General features: G+C 63.4%; 2 protein-coding genes and 1 long non-coding RNA gene across 8 annotated transcripts in view; 1 reads left to right on the top strand and 2 right to left on the bottom strand.

Moving 5' to 3' along the window:
- Positions 1 to 10,312, bottom strand: part of CIRBP (cold inducible RNA binding protein) — an 11,187-nt gene extending 875 nt beyond the window's left edge. The window contains exons 1-10 of one of the 3 annotated variants that reach the window (XM_079114902.1): positions 10,163 to 10,312; positions 9,596 to 9,758; positions 7,525 to 7,741; positions 7,198 to 7,253; positions 2,554 to 2,662; positions 2,351 to 2,457; positions 2,100 to 2,238; positions 1,930 to 2,011; positions 1,438 to 1,508; positions 779 to 1,074 (exon numbers count right to left, since the gene is read on the bottom strand). In XM_079114902.1, coding sequence (XP_078971028.1) covers positions 1,058 to 1,074; positions 1,438 to 1,508; positions 1,930 to 2,011; positions 2,100 to 2,238; positions 2,351 to 2,457; positions 2,554 to 2,656 — 519 coding nt within the window. In that variant the 5' untranslated portion in view covers positions 2,657 to 2,662; positions 7,198 to 7,253; positions 7,525 to 7,741; positions 9,596 to 9,758; positions 10,163 to 10,312 and the 3' untranslated portion in view covers positions 779 to 1,057. Of the gene's footprint in view, positions 1 to 778; positions 1,075 to 1,437; positions 1,509 to 1,929; positions 2,012 to 2,099; positions 2,239 to 2,350; positions 2,458 to 2,553; positions 2,663 to 3,721; positions 3,872 to 7,197; positions 7,254 to 7,524; positions 7,742 to 9,595; positions 9,759 to 10,162 lie in introns of those variants that run through there. The other 2 variants (XM_079114901.1, XM_079114903.1) reach the window with 2 other exon arrangements.
- On the top strand, positions 8,652 to 14,487 carry LOC306646310. The gene is made up of 2 exons (XR_013759847.1): positions 8,652 to 9,533; positions 10,788 to 14,487. It is a non-coding gene; the product is annotated as an uncharacterized lncRNA (long non-coding RNA).
- MIDN (midnolin) lies at positions 13,190 to 24,414 on the bottom strand. Of its 4 annotated transcripts, none has more exons than XM_079114852.1 (9): positions 22,195 to 24,414; positions 20,251 to 20,923; positions 19,095 to 19,182; positions 18,815 to 18,877; positions 16,667 to 16,795; positions 16,285 to 16,581; positions 15,988 to 16,144; positions 15,491 to 15,763; positions 13,190 to 14,844 (listed from the first exon to the last, which is right to left on the bottom strand). In XM_079114852.1, the coding sequence occupies exons 2-9, from the start codon at positions 20,481 to 20,483 to the stop codon at positions 14,567 to 14,569; spliced, it is 1,518 nt and encodes a 505-aa protein (XP_078970978.1). In that variant the 5' UTR covers positions 20,484 to 20,923; positions 22,195 to 24,414; the 3' UTR covers positions 13,190 to 14,566. The 4 variants fall into 4 exon arrangements, with proteins under 4 accessions (XP_078970978.1, XP_078970977.1, XP_078970980.1 ...); XM_079114851.1 differs by having other exon boundaries at positions 15,988 to 16,147; positions 22,195 to 24,409; XM_079114854.1 differs by lacking the exon at positions 16,667 to 16,795 and having other exon boundaries at positions 22,195 to 24,410.

Raw genomic sequence — 24,414 nt, 5'->3', positions numbered from 1 at the left:
GCCCCTCCCGTCACCCACCTGGCTCTCCTAAGGGAGGCGGCACCGGCTGTCCACAGGCCCGGCCCGAGTCACTTTCCCTGCCTCGCTCCTCTAGCTCTCTTCGGGCCTCCGCTAGGGCCGCAGACCCAGGGCCTGCAGCTGCCCGGCGCGCGCCCAGGCCTGCCCGCCAGGGCGCAGCACAGCGTGTGGTGTGCAATGAAAGGGAGATGGCCAGAGCAAGGTTCGTTTCACACGGTCTTTTAATCGGCTTCGTGAAGCCAGAGAAAACTGCGTACAAGAGTTCCTTAGCCACTGCGGTACAACATCACGGAGGACGCACGTCTTCAGTAAAAAAGGGCAAGGCAGACCACGTCGTCACGCACCTCTGCGGGGACGTCTGCGCGCTGCTGCGGGCGGCGCCCGGCACGGTGGGCCTGCGGGCGGCTGGGGCAGCTGCGCAGCCCGCGGCGTCCTACCAGCTACACTCAAACGTCACACAGTTGGAAAAGCCACAGCTGGCTCAGCTTCCGACAGAGAGCGGATTCAGAGTCCATGTGATCAGAGAAGTGATGGGGCACCCCACTTTGCTGGGTGACCCCCACTAAAAAGAAACAAAAAAAGCAACACAACCAAAAAAACCAAAAAAAATCCAGAACCAGAAAAATCCAGTAACCAACAACCCACACGACAGGGCCGGGTGCGGCTCAGCGGTAGAGCGCTCGCCTTGCATGCATGAGGCCCTGGGCTCCAACCCCAGCACTGCAAAAACAAAAACCACACAACCCCGGCAAGTTCTTCAAAAACCCGTGGCTCACGGTAAAAAATAAAATCTGAAGTGCTTTTCAAAACGTTTTTAGAACCTTTAAAAACGGACAGCGCTTCCTTAAAAAGGTACGTCTAGTCATGAGGCCATCTTGGGGTCAGAAGCAGTCAGGCTGGGTTGACAAGATCAGAACTGAAATGACTACAAAGTGGGCATACAAGGAGGTGTGTTCACTACACATTAACGGTTCAGCGAAGCTCCCAAAATCTTTAAATACACAGCCATTGGAAGGACGATCTTGAGCAGGAAGGATTTTTACTCGTTGTGTGTAGCTGAGGACAAGAAGCAGGCACAGTGTAAAGGCGCTGAAGCACGCAGCAAGATGCATCCACTCCCGTCCAGACCGGAGGGCACAGCCGGCCTCGGGAGCAACCACCCCCCAGCGCTGAGGGAGGGAGGGAGGCCGCAGCGGCACATGCACCTAGGCTGGACGGCGCGGCTCCCGCGCACTCCCTGTCCTCGGTCACTGACTTGGTTTTTGTGCTCTATAGTAGGAATGGCTGAAAGGACAGATCTCTTCCTTACAGGCAAGCAGAGTGACAAGGCCTGAGCATGGAGCCCCGGATGGAGGGCGCCAGGGTTCGCTGAGCTCCCACCACAGTCACCGAGTGTGGCGCCCTTGGAGCTAGACTTACCGTAACTGTCATAGCTGTCTCTGTAGGACCCGCCCGAGCTCCGGTCACCGTAGCCACCACCCTGACTCCGACTGTGGGAAAGACATACGTGGGTGCTGAAGGACACCTGCCCACTTAGGTTCAAGCCTACACCAGCTGGAGCTCCAGATTCCAGACCAGCTGCCCGCAACGGGAGAAGCGGGGCAAACCTGGTTAATGTAAAGGGCCCCCCGGGGCCGAGGCCAGTGCTCGCCTTGCTCTGGGTTCCATCACGAGCACCAAAAAAGTGAAGGAACAAAAAACTCCCACCAGCCATACACTCTGGGCCCTTCCGCTCCCACGACAAAATCGGAACACCCCGTCCGCTCCGCTCCTGTCACCTCCTCACCCCTCCTGTCTACCTGCCTGTCGGCCTGCACCATGCCAGCTGGAGGGCCCCCTCCCCAGGACCAGCCCTGGACAGCAGCACTCCACAGCCTCCCGTAAGCCCTGCCTGGCTCTGCACCCTCTCACCTGCTGTAGTAGTCTCTGGAGCCTCCATAGCCCCCACTCCGGGACTCAAACCTGCCACCCCCATAGCCTCGGTCCCCGCCCCCTGTAAAAGACAGAATCAAGAAGAGGGTTAAGAGTCAGTTCACACCCGCAACAACTCCACTGTGCCCCCAAGCACTCAAGACACTCACCTCTGGAGAACCCGCGGCCCCGGCTCCGGCCTCCACGAAAGAAGCCCCGGCCTCCAGTAGAGCCACCTCGGTACCCTCGGGATCGGTTGTCAGATGACTTGCCAGCCTGGTCAACTCGGATCTGTCGCCCATCCACAGACTGGAGAGCAGAGGTCAGCACATGTCAACCACCGTGCCTGTGTGTCCTTAGGAAGTAGAAGTCACGCTCAGCATCCACAGACCCTTGGCAACCCAGAGAAGCCAACCCTCACCTTCCCATTCATGGCCATCATGGCGTCCTTGGCATCATCGATGTTCTCAAACGTGACAAAACCAAAGCCTCGTGATCGCTGGGTCTCCCTGTCTTTCACCACCACCACTGGGTAGGAGAGAGAGAACCGGTCAGAACGCAGCCACCCCACAGGCAGGAAGGAGGCAGACCGGCCCACGCCGCGCCATCCGGGCCCAGGCTCACCTTCGGAGATCTGCCCGTACTTCGAGAAGACCTGCTCCAGGGACTGCTCGTTGGTGTCAAAGCTGAGCCCTCCCACGAACAGTTTGCCTTCGTCGGATGCCATGGCGGCCTGCGGCAGACACCACTGCGAGCTTTAAGGAGCTTCCTCTCACCACTGCCCTTCCTTCCTTACAACTGGCATGCGCTCCTCGGGCCTCTCCGGAAAACCATTCCTCTGCTCTCCTGATCTCAAACCCGCGCGGGCTTCTTCGTACAAAAGAGCTCTCGGTGTCCGCGCGCGTCCAGCTCCACCCAGCCAGACTGGAGGCTCCACGAGGGCGGGCCGCTCGGGTCTCCCCGCCCCGGCGCGGCCCTCCCACCGCGCGGGCAGGACTGCGCGGTCTCGCCCGCGCAGCGCGGGGCGGGGACGGGCTCCTACGCTCACCACTTTCTGTCTACGACTGAGGGGCTGGGCGGGAAGGTGCTTTCGACCACTGTAAGAGGCGCCCCGCGCTGGGGCGGAGTCTCGGCTGTGACGAGCGGGCCGGGAGGGAGGCGGCCACTGGAGGGGGCGGGGCACGTCGACTTGGACAAAGCATTTATTGGCTGGGGACGACCACTGCCCAACGGGCCGGAAACGAGGAGCGGGGCACACTTGGAGGCCGCGCACCGGGGCTGTCGCCTCACGTACACACTGAGCCCGCCGTGCCAGGCCTTGCGAGGGCGTCCTTTCCAATGTGCCACCACAATGGGGAGAGGGAAACTGAGGCTCGGGAAGCCGGAGCGACGGGGCGCGCGCCGCCCCGCCCCACCGCCCAGGACGGGCCTCCACGCGCCCCGTGGCCCCGCCCCCACTCAGGCCCGGCGCATGCGCCGCGCGCACGCCCTGCGCCACTCCATCCGGGCACTCGGCGCTCCCGCCATTTCGCTGGCGCAGCCTTGAGCTCGCGGCCGCCATTTTGAGCAGGGCCCGCAATGCCGGCGGCCGGGAACTCGGGGGAAACTCCCTCAGGCCAACGCTGGACCCGGTCTCCCGCTGCCCCTTGCCGCCGGCGGGACGAACTCCACCCCGGGCCCGCCCCGGCACCGCCCCCTCCCAGGGGCGTGCCGCCGCGGCCCCGCTTCGCCTGGGCGTCGCAGGCCGCCCACCGCCCGGGCCCCTCGGAGTCGGTGCCGCCAGGGCCCTCACCGCTGAGCCGGGCAGGTCCCTGACGCGAGCGGGAAGACGGCACACCACACCGACCCGAGCCTCCTAACGCGCGAGTGAGGGGGGGTCGCCCCGTGCCTGGCCTCATATATGCTGCCGCCGGGCCCCGCCCCCCTCAACCCGCCCCTTGCGCCGTGTCAGCCAATCCGAGGCTTCCGACACTGCGGCTGCGCCACATATTCATGAGCTGAGGGCGGGGCATGCATCGGCCCCGCCCCCTCCTGATCGCTGCCATTGGGAGTCCCGATTGGCCGTAATGTTCCCAGTCCGCAGTCCCCCGCCCTTGGGCGCGGGGGCGTGGTCGGGGTAGTGGGGCAGGACTGACCCACTTCGGTGTGCCGGAACCCGGGCCTGTGGCGAGGAACAAAAGACCTCCAGCCGCTGCCTGCAGGGGTCTCCCGCTTCATGGCACCCTCCCCCTCGTATCGCTCCAAACCCAACCTATTGACCTCATCCAGATGTCCATAACTGTCCGAGCCCTGGCCTTCAAATACCCGACTTCCTCTTACTCCTGGCATCAATCCTGATATGCTTGCCAATATCGCTGATATTCTCTGACTCCCAGAACCCCCACGCTCCTGAATGCACCGCTTCATGCTTTCAAACGCAACGCCCGCCCAAACCCCAACACCAACAGCCGCATTTGCGAACCCCCAAATTCCCCACAATCCCAGTTTTCCCACCATCCAACACTTTGGGACACCCCAGTTCAGTTGGCCCACAAACCCCTACCACATCCCCCAACCCCTGGCATGTGCGTCACCTGCACACCCCCATCCCAACACCCACCTGACCCGTCATTTGTCCATTCCACCTCTACCTGACAGGTCGACACCCACAGGCAAGTGGCTCCACCATGCAGTCCCCAGTGTACACAACGTCCAGTTCTGCCCTTGGCCTCCCTGCTGCCAGCATGCACCCCAGCCCTAGCCATCTTGTGGGTCTCTACACCCACAACCCACTGACCACCCGCCCCAAAGTCAGGGTCCTCTCTGCTCTGTCACCCATGTCTTGTCCTTTAGATGGCATCTCCTTTTAACCTGGTTCTTGGGTGTCCCAAGAGCACCTCTATGATTAGAAAACCGAGTTTGCAAAGGCCCTTACCTCTAAGGCTGCTTCCGGGGCCGGGTGGGGAGGTGGGGTCTCTTATGGCCCGCTTAGCTCATGCTACCTCCAGCCCCCCTGGTCGAAGAGGCTTGTAAACCCTTCCCTGTGTGCCCAGGCCCTTAGACCCACACTACAGCTCCTCCCCCAGAAAGTCTTGGAGAGTAGTCTCTCTGCAGACAAGAGAAACTGAGGAAGAGGCCCGGTTTTCCTGAGAAGTCCCAGCCCCACTCCAGGCCTCAGACCCTTTCACCCTCAAGCAGGTCGAGATGACCCAGCTGCCTCCAGTGACAAGGCCACCGCGACCCTCAGCGGGCTCAAGGACCCCTTCCCCAGGCGGCGGCTGCATGACTCACGGCGCCGGCTCTGCCCCCCTCTCCCGTCAGCAGCAGCCCGCTGCTGCGTCAGCCACTCACGCAGGGCGGTTATTATAAGGAGCAGAGAGACATCAGCACTGTGCTCTCCTGGCGGTGCAAAGGGGGTCCACCCACGCCCCCTGGAGCCTCGATCGCCGCCACGCCCAGCCCCGGAGCCATTCAGGCCCGCCCTTTCTGATCTGAATCCCAGGCCCGGGAATTCTTGTCCCAGAGATTCCCAGGGATAGGAGGTGTCGCCGTAGTCACAGTTCCGGGATCGTTCTGGCCCCCCACATTGCCTCTAGTTCTGAGTCCCTGCTTCCTCCTGCTTTTGTGAGGAGCCTTGTGGTCATTCACTCATTCTGCCAGCACCCAGTTACCAAGTTTACTAGGAGCAGTTCCTGGGTGCCAGTGCCCGCGAGTACCCACAGCGATCCGGGGTCCTCAGTAAGGCGTGGACGCGAAACCGCGGATTGCTGTCCACTGCGCATCTGCCCCTCCACTGTGTGCTTGAGGCTCAGGTGTTACCTGCCTCTGCACCTGTGTCTCTGTGCTGACCTGCGCCTGCGTGTACGTGCGTCTCAGCGTGTCACCCTGACTCACTAACCTCATGCGGGGCGTACACGGGATGAGGACCCCTTCTCACTCCGAAGGCCGCCCCTGCATAAGGAACTGGAAGCCGGGCGCGCTGCCCGGCGCCGACACACGGGGGCGCCCCAGCCTTGCTCTCGTCCTGGTCGAAGCCCTCTGCGTCCAGCCCCCGGGTCCCGCCCCTCGGGGCATTCGCCAGCTGCGTGGCCTCGCGCGGGGTGTCGGGTCCTTCTGCTGCTTCCATCGCTCCCGGTCAGGGTGGCCAACCCACAGGGCGAGTGCCTCCCTGGCGTGGGGACCTCAGAGCCCCGCTACCTGCCCCAGCTCGTCCCACGACTTTGCCGGGCTGAAGTGGGGTTGCTGTTCCTGGCCAGGCGTTTGGGATTAGCCCCAGCCCATCGAGGATGAGGACTCGACCCAGAGTCTGTCCATCTCTGCGCCCGCCGTCGGCTCTTTCACAGACCTGCCCCTCCCCAACCAGCGGTCTCCGAGGGGGCGCCGGTCGGGGGATCCCGGGGCGGTTCGCCCCCTCCACCCCAGGGCTGGCAGCCCCGCCCTCCCTCATCCAGGCGTCACTCTATAGGTGGGGGCAGGGCCGCTTCCCTCCGGTGCCGCCCATTCCGCCCTCCCCGCGGGGTCGGGCCCGCCGGACGCTGGGTCCTTTCCCGACTCCAGCTAATGACCGGGCGGGAGGCGGTAATGAGCGTCTCGACCAAGGACGGGAGTGGCCGGGGATGAAAGGCTTGTAGTGGTGGGGGAGGGTTACCCCAGGGCCGCGTAATTACCGCCCCCTCCGGCACTGGAGGGGGCCGGGATGGTACACCTGGCGGCTGCCAGGCGGGGGCGCAAAAGGGGGGCCGTCCTGGCACACTCGTCACCCAGCTGGCCCCAATCCTCCGGGCCAGAGCCAGGGCGGGGGATGCGCAGACTGCGTGCTTGTTGCCAGGTGTGGCGCACATGTGTGCTTGTGGGCCTGGGACTCGTGGGCACAGAGATGGAGAAACAAGGATTACTAGGGACCCAGGTTCGTGTGGATCAGAAAGTGGGGCTGGGTTCAGGTGAACAGAGGCGTGGAGGTGTGCAGGGAGTGTGGCAGCCCAGCATTGCCAGGACAGGATCACGTTTGCTAGGCAGGCAAGCCTGTGTTCCACAATACACAGGAAGGGGTGCTGAGGCCAAAAAATGTATACACAATCCGGATGTGCATGTGGGAGCAGCCCAGGACACAAATGGGTATGCGTGACAAGGGTGGGCCGGGACCCACAGAGCATATGTACCCATGCCTAGTGCTGTGACTCATGTCCCTGGGTGGGCACTTAAGCTATGTGTCAGCAGCAGTAGGGGCAGCTTCAGAAGCCCAAAGTTCAGAGCAGAGAGGGTTAAATTTTCCCCTCCCCCAGGACCTACCTGTACAGAGGGGGTTCTCTTCCCCAGGAGGTCCCCAGTGCCTGAGGTTCAGAGGTCTGCAACACAGGAAGGCCAGAGGGGGTAGCACCTTGTTCCTAGGAAGGGGTCTGCATCCAGGGTGGGGTGGCAGGGCCCAGGCTGGGGCTGGGCTCAAGCTCCCTGTGACTCACCCCCTCCCCACAGGCCTGAGTCAGAGCCCAGGAATGTGCAGGCTGCTCGGTCACATCTGCTCCTGGTCAGGCCAGGCCAGAGAAGGCCATCCCAGCAGCACAAAGGCTGGGCCCCAGCGCACATATCCTGTGACACACCACACACACGTATACTCACTGGGCACGAAGTCACACAGCCCCATGCACTTGGCACCCAGCAGTTCCCTCCTGGAGCTGCTATCTGCATACACATGTGACAGGCTGCACGTGAGATCCAGAGGACACATGGTAATGGTGGTCAGGACAGAAGGCCCCGTGCCTGCTTTCCAGGTCACACCTGCTTGATCTTTCTGTATCCACTACACTTGCAGAGGCCAAGAAAGGGACCCTTGCCACTGAGGGACAGACAGGTAGAAAGGGCATAGGTTGAGAACTCTGGGCAGGGTGGGCAGTATACTGTATGTGTGGGCATGCCACATGAGATGTCTGGGAAATGCCAAAGTCCCTGCAACAGCCAAGAAAACCCTGAAGCTGGCCTAGGTGCCTCACCCTGGGGAACTGGGGGCATGCACAGTTTCTAAAACTGGGTAAAGGGATGGGTGCTGATTGCCCACCTCCATGGACTCAGATGTTGCTTAGCAACAACCCCCATCCTGTAAAAAAGCCAGAGGATCAGGACCCCTCCACAGCTACTCACTATACCCCAGGGTCCCCTACCCACGTCTGTGGCCCTACCCGCAGGGCATCATCTGCACACAGACTGCCTGTAAACCCAAAGGACACACAGCAGCCTCTGCCTGGGGCTGGGGATTTCTCTCACGCAACAGTGGAGGAGGACAAGTGGAGATTCAGTTCTGTCCCCCACACCCTCAACCTGGGGCAGCTGAAGGGACTCACAGGCCGACCAAGCAGAAGAGCCACCCCTACACTCGGCAGTCCAAAGACACACAGCATTTGCCCACCCCAGTGAGCGCGGAGGGCCCCAGACAAGCAGATGCCTCAGGTGCTCAGGGAACATGTCCACGCACCCACAGATCAGCGGACACACACAACCAAAGGCCAGCTGTGTGGGCAGGTGGCACCCAGGCCCCTCTCAGGGCCTGTGGGCCACTCCATCTGAGAAATGGACATCAGGTAGCAAGGCCTCTGGGAACAGGGAGCTTAGGAAGCACCAGTCTTCTGTTGTTCTCTCCCTTCTGCATGTGGCTTCACAGAGCACTGTCCCTGAGTCAACCCCTGTATTTCCAACAGTGACCAAAAGGCTGCTGGCTGAAGTCAGTCAGGGGACAGCTATGAACCCTCACCCAGACCAGGGGACTGCAGTGGCCACAAGAGGGGTGGGCACCGATGGAGGGCCTAGGGCCTGCAGCTGGAGGCTAGTGGCCAGACGTCGTTGGCCTTCCGCTCCACTGTGTTCACAGGAGGCTGCTGCCTGTACTTGGGTTTTAAGGGAGGTCTTGGTCCCGGGAAGAGTGGGGGTACCTTCGTTTTGAAGGTCACAAAGCTGATTGAAGGATCGTGGAGGAACCAGGGTGGGCCTGGGCAGGTTTTATGGGTGTGTGTGGGTGTTGGTTACTTGGAAGTCTAACAAACAGGTGGCACTCAATAAACACCCTTATAGAGTGTGGAGGGATGGGCTGTGCACACCGGTCGGTGTGTCTAGTGGAGGGGCTGATGTGGGGCTGTTTGGGGGGGTTTGCTTATTGTCCCCCAGGGCTGACTGTGGGCAGCGTCCCAAGTCCTGGGTGGGGGACGGTGCTTCGCGGTTGCAGCCAGCTGTCTCCTGCTGCCTGCGGGGTGGCCGCCTCCCTGCTGGGGCCCCGCCTACATTCCAGAGGGGTCGGGGTGCCCTCCGGCCCACCCACTGCAGACCTCTAACCCCAGCCGGAGCCCACTCCTCCGCCCCGCACCGCGCCCGCACCGCGGCAGCAGCTGGCTCCAGGGAGGGCGCGGGCGGGGCAGGAGGCTGGAATGCGCGCCGGGCGCGGGAGGGGGCCCGGAGGGGGCGGAAGCCGGGGCGGGGCCGGGGCGGCCGGGGCGGGACGAAAATAGAGGGGGATGGAGACTGGGACAGAAATAGAGGCCGAGACCCAGGAAGACGAAAAGAAAGCGAAACGGGGGAGTGCGACGGAGCAGGAGGGAACCAGACACGCGAGGCGGGGAAGAGGCGACGCCAGGGAAACAGAGGCAGGTGGCAGCGGGTGGAGGCCGCCCGGCTGCCGGCCCTCCGCCTGCGCTGGGCTGCTCACCTGCTCCCAGTGACACCGGAGAGGGCCAGTTCTCTGCCCTCCCAAGGCTGGGCAGCCGCGGGTGGGGCCCCAACGCCCTCGGCCGCGGGAGGTGGCGCCCCGACTTCAGCGTGGGAACTCCCATTCCCAAGGCTCTGCAAAGGAGGGCGGTTCGCGCCAGGCCCTGTGGAGGCGGTGTCGCCAGCACCCTGAGTCCTGTCTCCAAGGTTTCTGCTTCTTGCCACCCGCCCCGAGCCACCTCCTGACCAACCGTGGTCTTCGCCATCCCCAAATCTTGGAGCCAGCTCCAAATGCCCGTTCGACCACCCCCACGGTACTCAGGCCTCTGCCAGAAAGCCCTGACCCCCAGTGACCTCATACCCCACAGCTGCCTTCTCACTGGCAGAGCGCTGCCCACCTCTGAGGTCACCCCCTTAGCTGAGGCAGCCGGCCCCTCCTGTTTTGGCGGCCACAACGTCCCACCGGCCTCCTAGTCTCCCTCTTTACTCCTCCTCCCCGGCTAGTTCCCGAGGCCAGCCTGAGGCCAAAGCTTTTGGTTAACGTCCTTCCCACTTGCCAAATACCCACCCCGGTTCACTCTGACCGCAGCCTTTGTGAGTGGACGCCTGGTCAAAGCCAAAACTGAACCCAAGGCAGGGGGCAGCTGGCCCGGAATTTCCGTCCCCTGGGTGCCCAATCCTCCCGAGCAATTCCCAGCCTCTCAGCCACGGACTCAAACACAACGCAAGCAAACTTTTCCCTCCCCAAGGCCTACGGCTCCCAGCAGCCTTTGTCAGCCGCTGCCCTGCGAACCGGAACTCAAGCCACGCTGACGTTCCACCTTTCCTGCCTCCACCTCTTGCAGGAAGATGCTACCAGGGTTCCCGCCTATCCCTTACTCTGGCCAAGCGTCTGTCCAGCCACCTCCTGGATGTCCTGGCCTGTTCCGGTCTTCTCGGGTCACAGACCTGGGGATACCCCTTCGGGTCCTTGCCAGCTGGACCTTTTCCTCCCACTTTTGCTTTTTCTTCACCAACGTGACTTCCCGAAATGCTCCTTCTTTCACGTTTCCAGGCCTTTGCACACACAATGCTCTCTACCCGGGGTACACCTTCCCTCTCCCTACCAACTCCTACTCCTTCGGCAAAGCCTCAACCCCAAGGTCCCTTCCTCCAGGTGGTCTCCACTCCCTGAGCTCCGACTCTTCCCCCAGCCTGGGAGTTACAAGAGGACTGGTCGAAGGGGTCGGAACTGGAGAACACGATGAAGTAGAAAATGCCTGAGCACGAAAAGAAGAGTGCACGTGAGCGTGCCCGTGCGGGAGGTCCACGTGCGGCGCCCTCAGGTACGCCCCCTCTTCCGTCCAGGCCCCACCGCAGCCGTCAGGCCTAGGCTGCATCTCCCGCCCCCAAGCTTGCGGGCACGCAGGAAGAAAGGAGGGGCGGCTGAGCCTCCTCGTTCGCGCTTGCGCATTCCTTCCAACCGGGCTGAAGTCCCGCCTCCAGGTGGCCACCTACGCTACTATTGGCCCCTGAAAATAAGCGAGCGGCGCCTCCACCAATGAGACTTTCCCGAGGGTGGGCGGGGCCTGGGCCTCCCAACGCGCAGACGGGGGCGGGCGCGCCCTCCCCGCAGTGACGTAAGGCTCCTTTCGCGGTACGTTGCCCTGGAAACCGCGTTTCCATCTCTGCGGGTTTCCGGGGGCCGCCCCCTCCCATTCAGTTTTTTCCTCAATGGGGGAGAAAAGGGTGCAGGACCAACTCCGCCCCATGATCCCGGCGGCCCCTGAGTGTTTTGTGCCTCAGTTTACCTCTCCGTTCCTCCAGCTCACACGTGGCTCACCCGGGCCGAGCATCTCCCTGGGCAGGTGTGTGTAGGCGCTGAGGTCGTTCTGGGTGCACAGAGGGCTCGGGGGTGGGGGTGGGGGCTGGGTTTTTTTTTCTCTAGGACCCTTGGGCCGGACTTGAACTCTCCCACGCCTTCCAGCAGGTTATTCCTCAGGCTCTCAGACCTGAGCCTCCACCCCGAAGGCAGGCCCTGTCGCTCACTACCCAAGGCATGGCCTTGACCCCCCGGGGCCCCCAGGCTGGGGGAGTCAGCATGCTGCGGGGCAGTTCCTGGACTGTAGACCTGTCCCTGCCTTGCAAGGTACAGACAGCTCCTGTGACTCAACAGGCCCTCCATGGCATCCTCCTTCCTCATTCTCCCAGTCTGGGGCGGCAGGTGATGGCCGGGCTGACGCGCCTGACCTGACCCGTGGGGCGGGGGTGCTCTTCCTCCGGCACCTCCACCCTGTGGCCTCCGACTTGGGCGTGGGGGTAAGAGGGCATTTCACCACGACCTTGAAGCCTGGAGGGATGGGCTGACAAGGCATCTGCCTTCCTGCTGTGGGAGTGATGATTTGGGGACTGGGTGGTGGGAGAGCAGAAGGCCCAGGAAGGTGTCTTGGAGCGGGGCTGGGGAGGGCAGAGGCTGGGGCCAAGGGGAACTGGAGGAGGGTAGGGATTACAGTTCAACAAGCTCCCCTCACCCTCCTGGCCAAGTGTTGCTTCTTGGACCTGTTTTCTCTATAAAGTGGGAGTATGATCACTTCTGATTTATAGTTTGCCATGTTTATTAAATGAGGAAATACATGTGAGAGGAGATTAAGTGTGGGATGATTGATCCCTGTGCCCAGCCCCCAAAGGTTTAAAGATGGAACCCCAGAGGACCACGGCTGGGCCACTGGGGAGCCAAGACCGGCTGAGGAACAGACGAAAGGTCAAGGAGGGGTGGGAGGTGTACTCCGGGCAGTTCCTAATAGGGCTGTTGGGGCTAGGGCCTGAAGGTCTGACCCGTGGCCATCAGGCTGGAATGCAGTACTAGGGTGTGGCCACAGTGGGCCATGAAGTCACTCAGGGCTAGGTGGGCCTGGAGACCTGGCCTGCTGCAACCTGGCTGATTACCCAGGTGAGGATGGGGGCGTGAGAAATGGGCCCCCGGGGAATGTGGGCCCACACTGGTGTTTGTTCCTGGGCTGTGTGATGATCACCTTAGAGTGAGTGGTGAGACTCCAGGAAGAACAGGGAGTTTCTTGCAGGGCAGGAGCCACCTCCCACTCTCGTGTTCAGGGTCAAGATACTGACTCCTAAGTCGAGGTCCCACAGCCCATTTTAGAGCCAGGATCTGAGAGCCGGGGCCCTGCCTTGGGTAGGCAGCAAGTGGGCAGGTCCATGCCCACACGGAGGGACTTCAGGCCCTGGGTACCAGGAAGTGGCCTGCTGCTCCCTCTGCTGCCCCAGTGGCTTCCTGCCCACCCGAGCTGGGGAGGTGTGGGAACCAGGAAGCATGCCAGGCCCCCATGTCTCCACCTCCCTGGCAGCCCCAGCAGGCGGAGGCAGACTTGTTTCCGTTTCTGTTTATTACTTGAAGTCCTGGTGCATGTAGGTCTGTCTTTCTGACTTGTTCCATACAGGAGACTCCCGCGGGCTGGCATCCCCCACAGCCCCATCTGCAGGGCGGGTAATGCTCTCTTGGGGGCCCTGGGAGGGCACAGGGCTGTGGGCCTCCTCCCTCAGACCCGCGGAGGCACAGACATTATTTAAAAATTGTTAAAAAAACAAAACAGAACACACATTTAAATAGGTATCCAAGACAGTTCTTCAAAAAAACAAATGTACCCCTCCCTTCTCCTCTTTTTTTCTTTTTTCTTTTTTTGGAAAAAAACAAAAATAAAAACAAACCAAATCCTTGACCTCTACCCTCTGGGACCCCTCCCTACCCACCCCCCACACAAAAAAAATTTACAGCTACAGTTAACACGTGATGTTCACATCTGAAACCATTAACTTTGAACACGGGAAGGGGCAAGGACCTGGGATCTCACCTACAAGGACCAAGGGGGGACAGGCGGGCCAGGACGAGACCCACCGGTGGGCAGCAGGGCCCAAACACCGGCAAGCATTAAAAAATAAAAAGTGGAGGAAACAAAAACAAATCCACCCCGTTGAAAGGGCCCCAGTAAGGGGCTCTCCCTCTGTCCCTAGGGCCAAAGACCCTCAGGGCATGGGCGCCGAGTGGGGAGAGTCCAAAGTAGGCCAGCAGCGGACCCCCCAGGGGGTTAATGCTACACTCGCCCTGTCAGGGCATTCACAGCTCAGCACCCCCTCCCCATGCTGGGGCAGGGGAGGCCCCCGCAGTCCACAGTCCCACATCCCTCAGGTTGGGCTGGAAGGAAGGAGTGGGGGTGCCCCCCACCCACCACAATCTCTCCCAGTTCTTCAAGAGTCCCAACCACTATTGGCTCAGTCAGAAAATTAATAGTCTATAAATAGTCCCCAAGCTCAGGCGGGAGGTCAGGGAAATAGGGGTGGGGGCAGAGCAGCAGAGCTGTGGCCAGTGACTGGAGAGGGCCGGTGGCAGGTGCTTCCCTGTCTCCTTTCCAGCCAGGAAAGGGTCCCAAGGCCCCTGCTAAACCCAAAGCAGCCCCTGGCCAGACCCATGCTGAATCAGCTTCACACGGAAAAAGACCAAGGGGAAAAGGGCAGAGGTGGAAGAGCACAGTCCCCTGTGGCTCCACTCCCGGGGACACTGGGTCCCGTCTGTCTGGGTCCGGCTGGCCCAGAGTAGAGGCCGAGGTCTGCGGTGGAGGTGGATGGACTCTCCTCTCCACAGCCCCCGCCCTCATCTGTAAAGTGCATAATGAGGCGTCTACTTTGTTTGACTTAAACCTGAATAGGGTGGGGGGAGTTGGGGGTGGGAGGGAGGAAGGCAGAGCGGAAGGGGTGGGGGCGGCTTCCTGTCTCCCGCTCAGCCATCTGGAAAGGCCGCTACAGATTTGGAGCTGGGGAAGGTGGGAGGGGAGGACCCGCAGAGAGGCTGGGAGGGGAAGGAGGAAGAGGTGGGCTCAGAGGAGAGGGGAGGTGCGATCAGAGTGAGGCTGTGAAAAAGGAGGCTGGCGGTGGGCTGGAGGTGGCTCTGGCCTCCGGCGCTGCGCGGTAGGCCCTGGGTGTCCTAGGCCACCACGAACTCCGACTGGATGTCGGGGTTGACCTCCGGCTTCCACACCGAGTCCTCAAAGTCGAGGCCCAGGCCCGCGGCCTCCCCAGGGCTGCCGCCTCCCGCGCTGCTGCTGCTGTCACTGCGGCCGGCCTTGCGGGTTGGTGGCCAGTGGTAGGGGCCGCGGGCATCCCGGCGGGCCTTTCTGCGCAGTCGCTTCTGCTGCAGCAAGAGCTGCAGCCGCTCCACCTTGCAGCGCGTGGCTCTGTTCTCTGTCTGCCGGAGGCGGTCCCCTGCAGAGGGTCAGGGGCCTGCAGTTAGGGCCAGCCCCTCTCAGCCCCTGCGACCTGGGGGCTGGGGCCAGGTGGGGAGGGCTCGTGGGCCTCGGCTCTGGCAGAGCACTGCACTGTGGCAACGATCGCCAAAAGGACAAACTAGACTAGGAATCCTCCTGGCTGCATCTGGAGCCCGGCAAGACGGGGGCCCGCGCTTGCTTTTCCACGTGTATCCCCAGGACTGTGGAGACTGCCAGGATGCCAGAACGCCTGATGGGCAGAGCAGTGGCCACAGTTCAAGGGACGCTGAGTGGGGGTGAATCCCTTGCTGGGGAATGGGCGGCTGGGGCCTCCTTGCTCTCCGGAGCCCTCACAGGCTGGGGCCTTTGGCCCTGCCTCGCCCGCCAGAACTGACTGACTCATTCACGCAGGCGCCCGAGCGCCATCTGGACAGGGTGGCTGGGGCGCGGGGAGGAAGCAGGGCTGGGAGCCCCTCGGGAGTACACAGGACACTTTGTGCCCCAACACACACATGCCTCCTTCTCTCCTGGCTGGGGTGGAACTGGTGGGGGACAGCAGCTGCTGGCCCTTGGACCCCCCGGGCAGGTCAGCTGCTCCCCTGTGCCCACCAGCACACAGAGGGGCCTTGAGAACCCCCACTCACCAGGGGGCTTGCACATGCGGATTTGGCTCTGGCCCTGTAGCAGGGAGGCCGGAGGCACTGCCGCCAGCTTCTCGCAGGAGGTAGTTTTGGGGGCGAGGTCGGGGGCTGGCGAGGCAGGCGAGCACTGGGCGTGGCAGCGGAGCTGGGTCAGCGAGGGGGGCATGCCCTGGTAGTGCCGCGTGGCGCTCAGAAGGTCGTTGAGGATCTGCAGGATGGTGCCGATGTCCCGCCTCGGCCGCCCGCTGCTATCCTGGCAGTTGGGGTGCAGTGTGCCTACAGAGGAAAGTGGCTTTGAGCTGGCAGCATGCCCACGGGCACCTGTGTGCAGGCACAAGGCAGCACGTGGCGTCAGGGGCACACGGACCCACACACGTGTGCCTGGAGGTTCCTGGGGAGGGGGTGAGGTGAGCGCCAGCCTTGTCCGTGTGACCTCCCTGATAGATGCATGACTGCACATGCATTTGGGGACCGGGGGCCACCTGTGAAGTGACACCTACCAGAGAAGGTCCCTGAGAAGACCCCTGGGGCGTGGTTCACGAAGCTCTCGATGACGGCGCCGGGTTTACGGGAGCGGGGGGTAGGGCTGCCCCCAGGGGTGGACGCGGTGCTGGCCCCAGGACTGACGCTGCTGCTGGCAGGAGGGGAGCAATCCATCTGCTGGTGGGAGGAAACACACAGGCAGGGGGCCCAGGTCAGGTGCCAGGGCTGACCCACAGGATGCCTCTGGGGGCAGAGCCCTGCCCTCTCCAAGTCCATCCCTTCAGGTTCCAAAGACGGCCCCTCCCCATTCTCACCTCAGGGCAGGTGGAGGCTGCGTGGGATCGGAAGGAGCCAGCTGTGACAGGTGAAGGGGATGCAGGAGGGCTGGTGGGCACTGGGGGGACACGGGTAGCACTGGACACTGGCCGGCAGGAAGAGGACACTGGGGTGGTGATGCTGGGGTCTCCTCGGGCAGCGGCAGCGGCGGCCAGCACGTGCCGATGTTGCAGTGGGGCGTGCTGGGCAGCTAACTGCAGCTGGACAAACATCATGTGGTCCCCGACTCGAAGAGCCAGGGTCAGCGGGGAGCGGCCAGATAGGAAGTCACTGACCTGCAGAGAGAAGGACCCTTCAGCTGTGGGGCCCTGTCTGTGGCGCCCCCAGCCCAGCCCAGCCCAGCCCCCCGCATCATGTGACCTGGGGCCTCTCGCCGCCCCTCTCTGGGCTCTGGGGTCCCTGTCGGTGCCACGGACGCTTAAATAAAATGAATCTGTATTTCCGGAAGCCGCCTCCGCCAGCCCGGCCTGGCCCAGGCGCCGCTGAGGGCTGTGGGGGACAGAGGCGGGTCAGACGGGGCACCTGGCCCTCCCTGACCAACTTGGTTCTTTCAAGGGGAAACTGAGGCCAGAGGGGGTGGGGCCCAACTGGCGGTCAATGACCTCAAACAGCCCTCACCTCATCTCCTTCCCCATCCCTCTGGATCCCCAAACCCTTTCTGCCTACAAATGTGGGAGGGGGCGGGTCTCAGGGCCCCTCCTAGCTAAGTTGCCCGGCCACGAGTGGGCGGAATTCCTGGACAAATTCCTCCTCCTGACCTTTGCTTTCTCAAGATAAATATTTATCTGTCCTGGGCGGGGTGGAGGCCAAGGGGCCCACAATGCTGCTGGGGAAGGGGGCCTAACCAGGTCCCATGTCCCCAGGGTCCTCAACACACCCCGGTGACCAGGAATCCTCAGATCTGCCCCTCTGTGGTGGGTGGATTCATGAGTCTATCTAACCCCATCCACAACAAACCCCCTTCTGGGGCCTGGCCAGTGCCTTGCTCTCCCCAGGGACAGGGATAGGGGGCGGAGGTTTCTGAGAAGTGACACAGGCTGGATGACTCAGAGCCGACCGCCTCTCAGAACTCCCTCCCTGCTCTCCTGGCAGTGGCTGGCGTAACCTCCCTGCCTGGGGCTGAGGAGGGGGAGAGGCGGCGGGAGGGCACTGCCCCACCCTGAGCCCGTCTGCAAGCATGCTCTGCTTCAGACCCCTGGACCTGCAGTGGCTCCCCAGAGCAGCTGGAGTCCCCCAGCTCTGCCCGCCCAGCAACTTCCTCCCTGGGGAGGGCGAATGGGCGGGCATGACTTGGTGCCAGGCAGGGAAGCAGCCCTGGGGAGCCCAGTCACTCGCCCAGTGCCCCCCCATCTCCCTCCTGACGCAGGCGCCCCAGGGAGGATGTGAACCAAACATGCCCAACCAGCCACAGCCCCCATCAGGCAGCAGGGAGCAGTCCACACTTGCCCAGGGAAATCACCTGCAGCCCCCACCCCTGCCCCAGGGCCCTGGGACCCCTGGCTCTCCCCTTATCCCACAGCCACCCTGCTGATGGCAGACCACCCAGCAGCTCCCAGCCCCTCAGCCCCCTCCTCCTCCTCACTGCTCGAAGGGCAGGATGCTACATGTCAGGAAGGGGGCGAAGGACTTGGGCCAGCAAGGAGAAAGACCAAAGCCGCCGAGCAGGTTTCCTGCAGCCAGACGGGGAGGCCCAGGAGCCTGCCCACCCCCTCGCTGGGGCGGGCAGTAGCCTGCTCCCCCACCCTGGCAGCTTGCTGAGGCCTGTGTCACCCTCCTGGGAGGTGGCCAGGGCCCTTGTCTGGGGAGGGCCCAACCTCGGCCAAGAAAATGAGAATAGGAGGAGGGGGAATGGCCTCGGTAAGACCGGGAGCCAGGCTCAGGCCAGCCCAGCCCAGCCCACCTCCTGGCTGCTACTAAATGTTTCCCAACATCCTGTCAAGGCCTCCCTGGCCATGGGCTGCCGCCCCGGCCCCCCTCCTGGGGCAGAGAACAAAGGCCAGAGAGAGGAAGGGGGTGCTGTGGTGACTCCCCCCTTGTAATCGGGTCAGGAAAGCGGAAGGAGTGTCACCCAGGCTGGCCAGCACCCCACACCCCAGCAAAAATGTTAAAAAAGAAACTGGTCAGTCTCTTTGAGGAAGTCTGAGTAGATTGGGGACTGGGTCTCTGGAGGAGGAGGGACCTGATGTTGGGCTGGGAGGCAGGCCGAGTGAGCTCTGAGCTCTGAGCCAAGGTCACCCCACAGGAAGGCAGGCCCGGGGAAAACTCAGCCCCTTCCCCCTCATGGCAGCCACCGTGGGAGAGAACCCTCAAGGTCAGGTGGCGAGTGGTGGGGGAGGAAGAGGAAGCAGGGTGACCAGGCCAAGCTGGCAGCAAGGCGGGGCCGGCGTCCCTCCCCGCCCCCACAGGCCTCTGGGGAGCACAAACAACCCAGGCTCTCTGGGATGGCCTGGAGGCTACCACCCCAGCTGCCCAGCCTGCAGGTTAGGAAGGGGCTGGCGCAGGTCTTACCTGGGTCTCCGTGAGGCTCTCTAGGGCTTGCATGACAGACTGCTCCGGCCTTGAGGCCTGGGACTACAAAGAGAGGAAGGAGGACCCCACCTGAGTGTGGGCTTGGCACCATGGGGTTGAGCAGGGGCGGGGAGGGCCCTGCTGGCTGGGTGGACTGCCCTACAGGAAAGGGGGTCACACACTGCTCACAGGCGGTGATGGGGACCGTGCTCCCGGTGTGTGGGGGCAGGGGCTGCAGTCTATGTGGGGCCTCCAGGAGACACCGCCCGCAGCCATTTACCATGAGGCCCGCTTCCACGGTGGGCACCAAAGTCAGCTTGCTGCCATCCCCCACGCCAAACTCCTGCAGCTTCCCCGAACTGAGCCGGCTGCGGGAGGAAGGAAGACGGTGAGACGGCAGAGACAACACAGGGACACGGAAGCAGGGCCGCGGGGGAGGGCTGTGAGTGCTGTGGGAGGGGGGAGGGGGGAGAGTAGACAGACAGGAGTCCTTCCTGCCTCCACCCGTTCCCAGTTCCCAGATCCCAGCCGGCGTAAGTGTAGGGAGGCTCCTTGGCCCTGGGAGCTCCATTCTTGGAGGTTCAGATCTCCCACGAACCCCATCTTCTGACTAGGGCACCCCTTTTGCAGTTCAACAAGGCACTTTGACATCAACTGGGCACCTGTACGCTCTTTGCCACACTCCCCCGCATCCCCAGGGCAGCCCCTGCCTAAGATTCACTAACTCTTGCCCAGGCCCCTCTTTATGGGCGCCTAGGGTCTTCAGCTTTGGGTGAGGCCTTTGGGGGCTGCTTGGGGCCGGCCTCCCCCTCCTTCCCCTCCCTGGCGCAGGCCGCCGCTGCTCAGACAAAGGAGACCCTCCTCCTCCTGCCCCTCCCCCACTGGGGCCCCTCCGCTGGGGATGGACATTGCGTGTCCCCGGAGGCCCGCGGTGGGGGAGAGGACTGCCGGGCCTGGAGACGATTTAAATACCAGGGGGGAGGGGGAGGCTATAGGGAGTGCTCAGAGTCGAGAACAAAGCGGGGCAGAAAGACACTAGGTGGGGGAGACAACCAGACGCAGAAGGGGCAGCTGAGCAGATGCGGAAGCTGGCGAGGACTCGGGCAAAACAGGGGGCGGCTGTGGCCCTCGCTCCTGTAGCTCAGACCTCTGTGTTGCCCAGGACGCCTGCTTCCACCGAGGAGAGCCACGGAAACCCGTCTGGGTGTCCCCATCACCGCCTTTGTGCGGCGACCCCAGGCGGGGGAGGGGGCTGAGGCAGGCAAGGCCGAGCAGAGGGCGCCCGAGAGCGCGCGGCGCGCCCCCGCCCCCCCCCCCCCAGTCTGGCCGCCCCCTGCTTCCTCGCGGCGCGCTCTTTGTTCCCGCCCGGGGACCGGGACCCAAGGGGGAGGCCCGGCGCCGGGGGCGCACGGGCGGGGGCGGCGCGCGGTACCTACGTGTCTTTGTGGAGCAGCGCCAGGCGCTCCTTGGGCACTTTGAGGCGCTGGGACAGCCGCTTGCGCAGCCCTTCCACTGTCTCGTCCGGCGGTACCGATAGGTCGTAACGGGTCCCGGTCGTGCTGTGGATGGCCAGGCTCATGGGCGCCGCCTCGGCCGCAGGGCCCAGCTCGCAGGCGCCGCCGGGGGCACCGCGCCGGCAGCTCCGGGCGCCGCCGGGCTGCGGCTCCATCCCCGGCGCGCGCTGGGGGGCTGGGGTCCGCGGGGCGCCGCCAATCCTCGCCGCGTCCACCGGGCCGGGGCGGGAACTCCCCGGATCCGCGGTCCTTTCTCCCGACGCTTGGGGAGGGCGGGCGGGGGTGGGGGGGCAGCACGCGTGACCCTGGAGAAGATCCCAGTGGTGGAAGACGGATCAGCAATAAAGAATCCGAGAGGCGTTCCGGGGCCGGTCGCGTCGGCTCCTTGGGGCGCGCTCCGGGTTGCGGTCTGCGATAGAGGTTTCTTCAAGAGTGACCAGGGAAGGGGAGCGGCCCGGATGCGGCTCGGCGCGGGGAGGGTCCTGGAGGAGGGGGCGCCTTGGTCGGGTGCGCTCTGTGCCTGTACAGCTCGGGTCGCGCTACCTCGAGCGTCCCCTCCCTTAGCAACAGCCGCCGCAGCCGCGGCTCGCAGGATCTGGGGGTGAAAGTAACAAGAAAAAAAAGTTATAATGTATCAACGTTTCAAGGGGCGGGGCAGCCGCCCCCTCCCATTCACTACTTACTCCGCCGGCCCCATGTCGACCAATCGGCACGCACCGAACGCCCAGTTCGCCGCGCGCCCTGGCCAATGGGAGCGACCGCGGCGCTGCCCCACGTGGCAGCACGGCCCGCCCCTCGCCCGGCCCCCGCTGCCGGGGCAACCAATGGGACCGCGGCGGGGGTGGGGCTGGCACCGCTCCGGGTCCGCCCCCGCGCCCCCCGCCCGCGCCCGCAGCCATTCATAAGGCCCGGAGTCCGCAACAAAGGGCGGGCGGGCCGGAGGGGCGCGGGCTCAGCCCAGGTTCAGGCTTCCTCCCCCACTGGTCCCCGCGGGAGCCGCCTGGGCGTGGGGAGGGGGCGCGAGCCATTGTTCCCGGCGCCGGGAGGGGCAGGAAATCGTGGGGCCTCCCCACCGCGTCTGTCCGGGAAGCAGCCGCCAGCGGAAGCGGGAGCGTGAACCCCGCGCCTCGTGGCAGGGTTCCCAGGTCCCGCGGCCCGCCGGGACCCGCCAGTCCCCGGTCCTGCCCACTCCTGGGTGGGTGTGGAGACCTGGGCGGGACGCGTGACCTAGGGCAAGGTCTGGCACCTCGGTGACGTGGCCGCGATCTGAAGCACCCCTCTCGAAGCGGTACTACCTCGCGTCCTAGCGACCCCTCCCCCCCGATTCCCCGTTCCCGCGGCCCGGGCCCTTCTCCCGAGACGCGCCCTCCCGAGCCGTGACGTGACGCGGCGTCCCGGGCTGCGCCCGACCGTAGTGCTGAATGCTGCGGTGAGTCAGCAGCTCCAGAGCGCCCTCTGCCGGCCCTCCCGGGAGCGCTGCACCGACTCCCGAGGGAGGGGGCGCTACGGGGCCCTGGCAGGGTAATGGACACCGGGACTGCGAGTCTGCGGGTGACCCCGCTCAGGGACCTAAGACATTACGTGCGGAGAATAGGACCGCACGGTGTGGGAAACAGCCGGGAGCGGCAACTAGTTCAAGGTCACCTGGGGGAAAGGGGAGTGCCCCGGGGGGCGGGGCGGGGGCTGTGGTCCAGCTGGGGCGGTGCCGATTGCTTGGAGCCCCTCCCACTCCACGGCCCGGTGGGCTTCCCAGGCCGAAGGCATCTCAAGCTCTATCGGCACCAAGAACAAAGAAAAGTAGGGGCACCCAGGTAGTCTAGAGTAGATACCCCTCCCCGGACAGCGAGGTTCCGCCCCCCCACTCACCGGGCGTGGCCTGTCCTGTGTCCTAGAGTTCTGAGTGAACCCACGCGTGAGGCCTTGTGCGCGGTGCCCAGGCCAGTCTGGGGCCGAGCGGGCGGCCCCCGAGCCTTTATCCGCACCGCCTTCCCTCGGGGTGGAGTTTGGGCGGGCAGGGGGCGGGGGGGGGCCCGGGCAGGCGGTGACGCAGCTGGCCCCCGCCCCTGCCGGCTGACCGAGGAGTCCTGGCGCAGTCGTACCGGGCCACTGGCCTCCATTCGTCTTTCCGTAAATGGGGGCGTCTCCTCGAATGCCACTGAGCAGGGGGGCGGCGTTGCCGTGAACTCTGCACACCGGAGACGGGCTTTTGGGGCAAATGGGCGGGGTCCCTACCCCACCCCCTTTCCGAAGGCTCGGGCCGGGTGCTTCCGCCTGGGGGCGCCCGCGTTGGGGGGATCGGTAAGGGGTGCCTGAGTCAGAGGCCACAATCCAGGAAAACTGGCCGGAGTCACCTCCAGGCAGTGGTGTGCCCCGGCCAGCTGCCTAGCAGCCTGGTCTCCAGCATCTCTCGACGGTGACCTCAGAAGGCATTTCTGGAGCGATTACCCAGAGCGAGGCCCATCTTAGGCCCATGTCGGTTACCCCTGGCCATGTTATGTGACCTCAGTAAGGAACTGACCTTTTTCAGCCTCTTTCTCCAGAATGGCCAGGCAGTGAGATGAGAGTCCGGAAGCTAACTATGGGCCCTGGAGGTGTAGGGAGCAGATATTGCCATTGTCCCACGAATGCATGCACACATGCTGGCCCTAGCCTTTGTGGTGGGCATGCACCCACTTAATGAATAAGGAAACTGGCCACCCAGGGGAACACATGGGAGTGCTGCATGTCTGCAGATTCTCCAGGGTGCCCTGGCCTGGTGGCTTTGGGGAAGTGATCCTGGTCGTGGATAGGGCCCTCCGCTTGCTCCACTGTGCCCTTGCAAGGAAGAGACAGCCCAGGATTCACTGCATCACCTCTGTCCACTTATCTGGCTTGTCCACCTGCAACCCTCCCCTCCCAGAGCTGTTCCTTTCCGGGTTCCCCTCCATTTCCCACCCATCTCTCCTTTGGCCTCAGGACCCCCACCTTCAACCGGGCACACCCAGACACTCAGCCCTACAGGGTCAGGGCTGGGCTAGAGAGGCAAAGCTGGGAGGACCTTTGGAAGGAAGTCCTGGGCTGATGTTCAAGAGATGAACAGGAGTTTGTCACATCAGACAGAGATGCCCCAGGAAGTGGGAACAGCTTGGTCACTGAGGCTTTTGCATGCCCAGGGAATGGGCTCAATGGGAGGTGGGAGGCAAGGCTGGGTTGGGAGCCGGCCCCAGGACCTTCTGGTGGCAGAGGGAGTGGGGACTGTGCAATCAGGGCCCACTGTGTTGGTGTAGCTCTGGCCCCATTAGCCCCCCACCTTATTCCCACTCTCCCCCCATGGATGGGCAGCCCTGGCCAGGGACTGCTAATGGCGGTAGGCAGAGTTCTGCTTGCCTGGTGGAGGCACTGCCATCTGAATGCTGTAGGACCTTAGGCCAGTAGGGAATGGAACAGGACATGGGGGCAGGGGGAGTGGCAGGGGCTTACCCTGGAAAAAGGAAAGGTCCCTCGGGAACAAGATACTTTGTGCTGTCCCCAATTTTATAAAGGCACAGGTGTCCTACTTCCTGATTTTTCTTCCCAGGCGGTGCCCCTGTGCCCAAGTGACTTTTCCCAGGAAGCCCAGAAGCACTGAGTGGACACTTTGTGGGTAGGGCACAGACACATTTTCTGCCCTGTCCCCACTAGGCCAGGCCCTACCCTTGTGAAAGGGTCTTCACCTCTACATTCTGACCCTACCCTGCTTGTCCCAAGGCCTGCCTCTAAGGTGTATGCCTACATCACGTGGGGACAAAGGTTCCACTAGTGAGGGGTAATCAGTCCAGATCAATGATAGTCTTTCCTGCTAAGCCCCTACTGGGCCCCAGCTGTCTGGTGCTATTTGTAGCACACTGGTAGCCCATTAGGACCTGAGCAGGAAATGGCTGGGGTCGGGGCAGGGGAGGCACACATATGACCCCATGGCCAGCACAGACTTCCCCTTTGGTCAGGGTTCCTGAAGTAGCAGTGGCTGGCTGCTTGCCCAGGAAGAGCAAGATGCAGATGAAGGCCAGGACAGCCCACTGACTCTCACACGATCTGCCAAAAGATCACCCGCAGGGACGGCAGCATGCT

Source organism: Sciurus vulgaris, assembly GCF_902686455.1.
Source record: "Sciurus vulgaris genome assembly, chromosome: 16".
In the NCBI taxonomy this organism is placed as follows: domain Eukaryota; kingdom Metazoa; phylum Chordata; class Mammalia; order Rodentia; family Sciuridae; genus Sciurus; species Sciurus vulgaris.
The sequence above is the reverse complement of the archived record's forward strand: the minus strand, read 5'-3'. Positions and strand labels throughout refer to the sequence as shown.

Bases quoted from the DNA above. Each gene is read 5' to 3' on its own strand.
- MIDN (XM_079114851.1), bottom strand. From the start codon at position 20,483: ATGGAGCCGCAGCCCGGCGGCGCCCGGAGCTGCCGGCGCGGTGCCCCC. The intron at 16,796-18,814 runs GTAAGACCTGCG...TGTCCCCCACAG, and splicing joins AGAGCCTCACGGAGACCCAG to CCCTCAGCGGCGCCTGGGCC. The intron at 16,148-16,284 runs GTGAGAATGGGG...TCCTCCCACCAG, and splicing joins CAGCCTCCACCTGCCCTGAG to CAGATGGATTGCTCCCCTCC.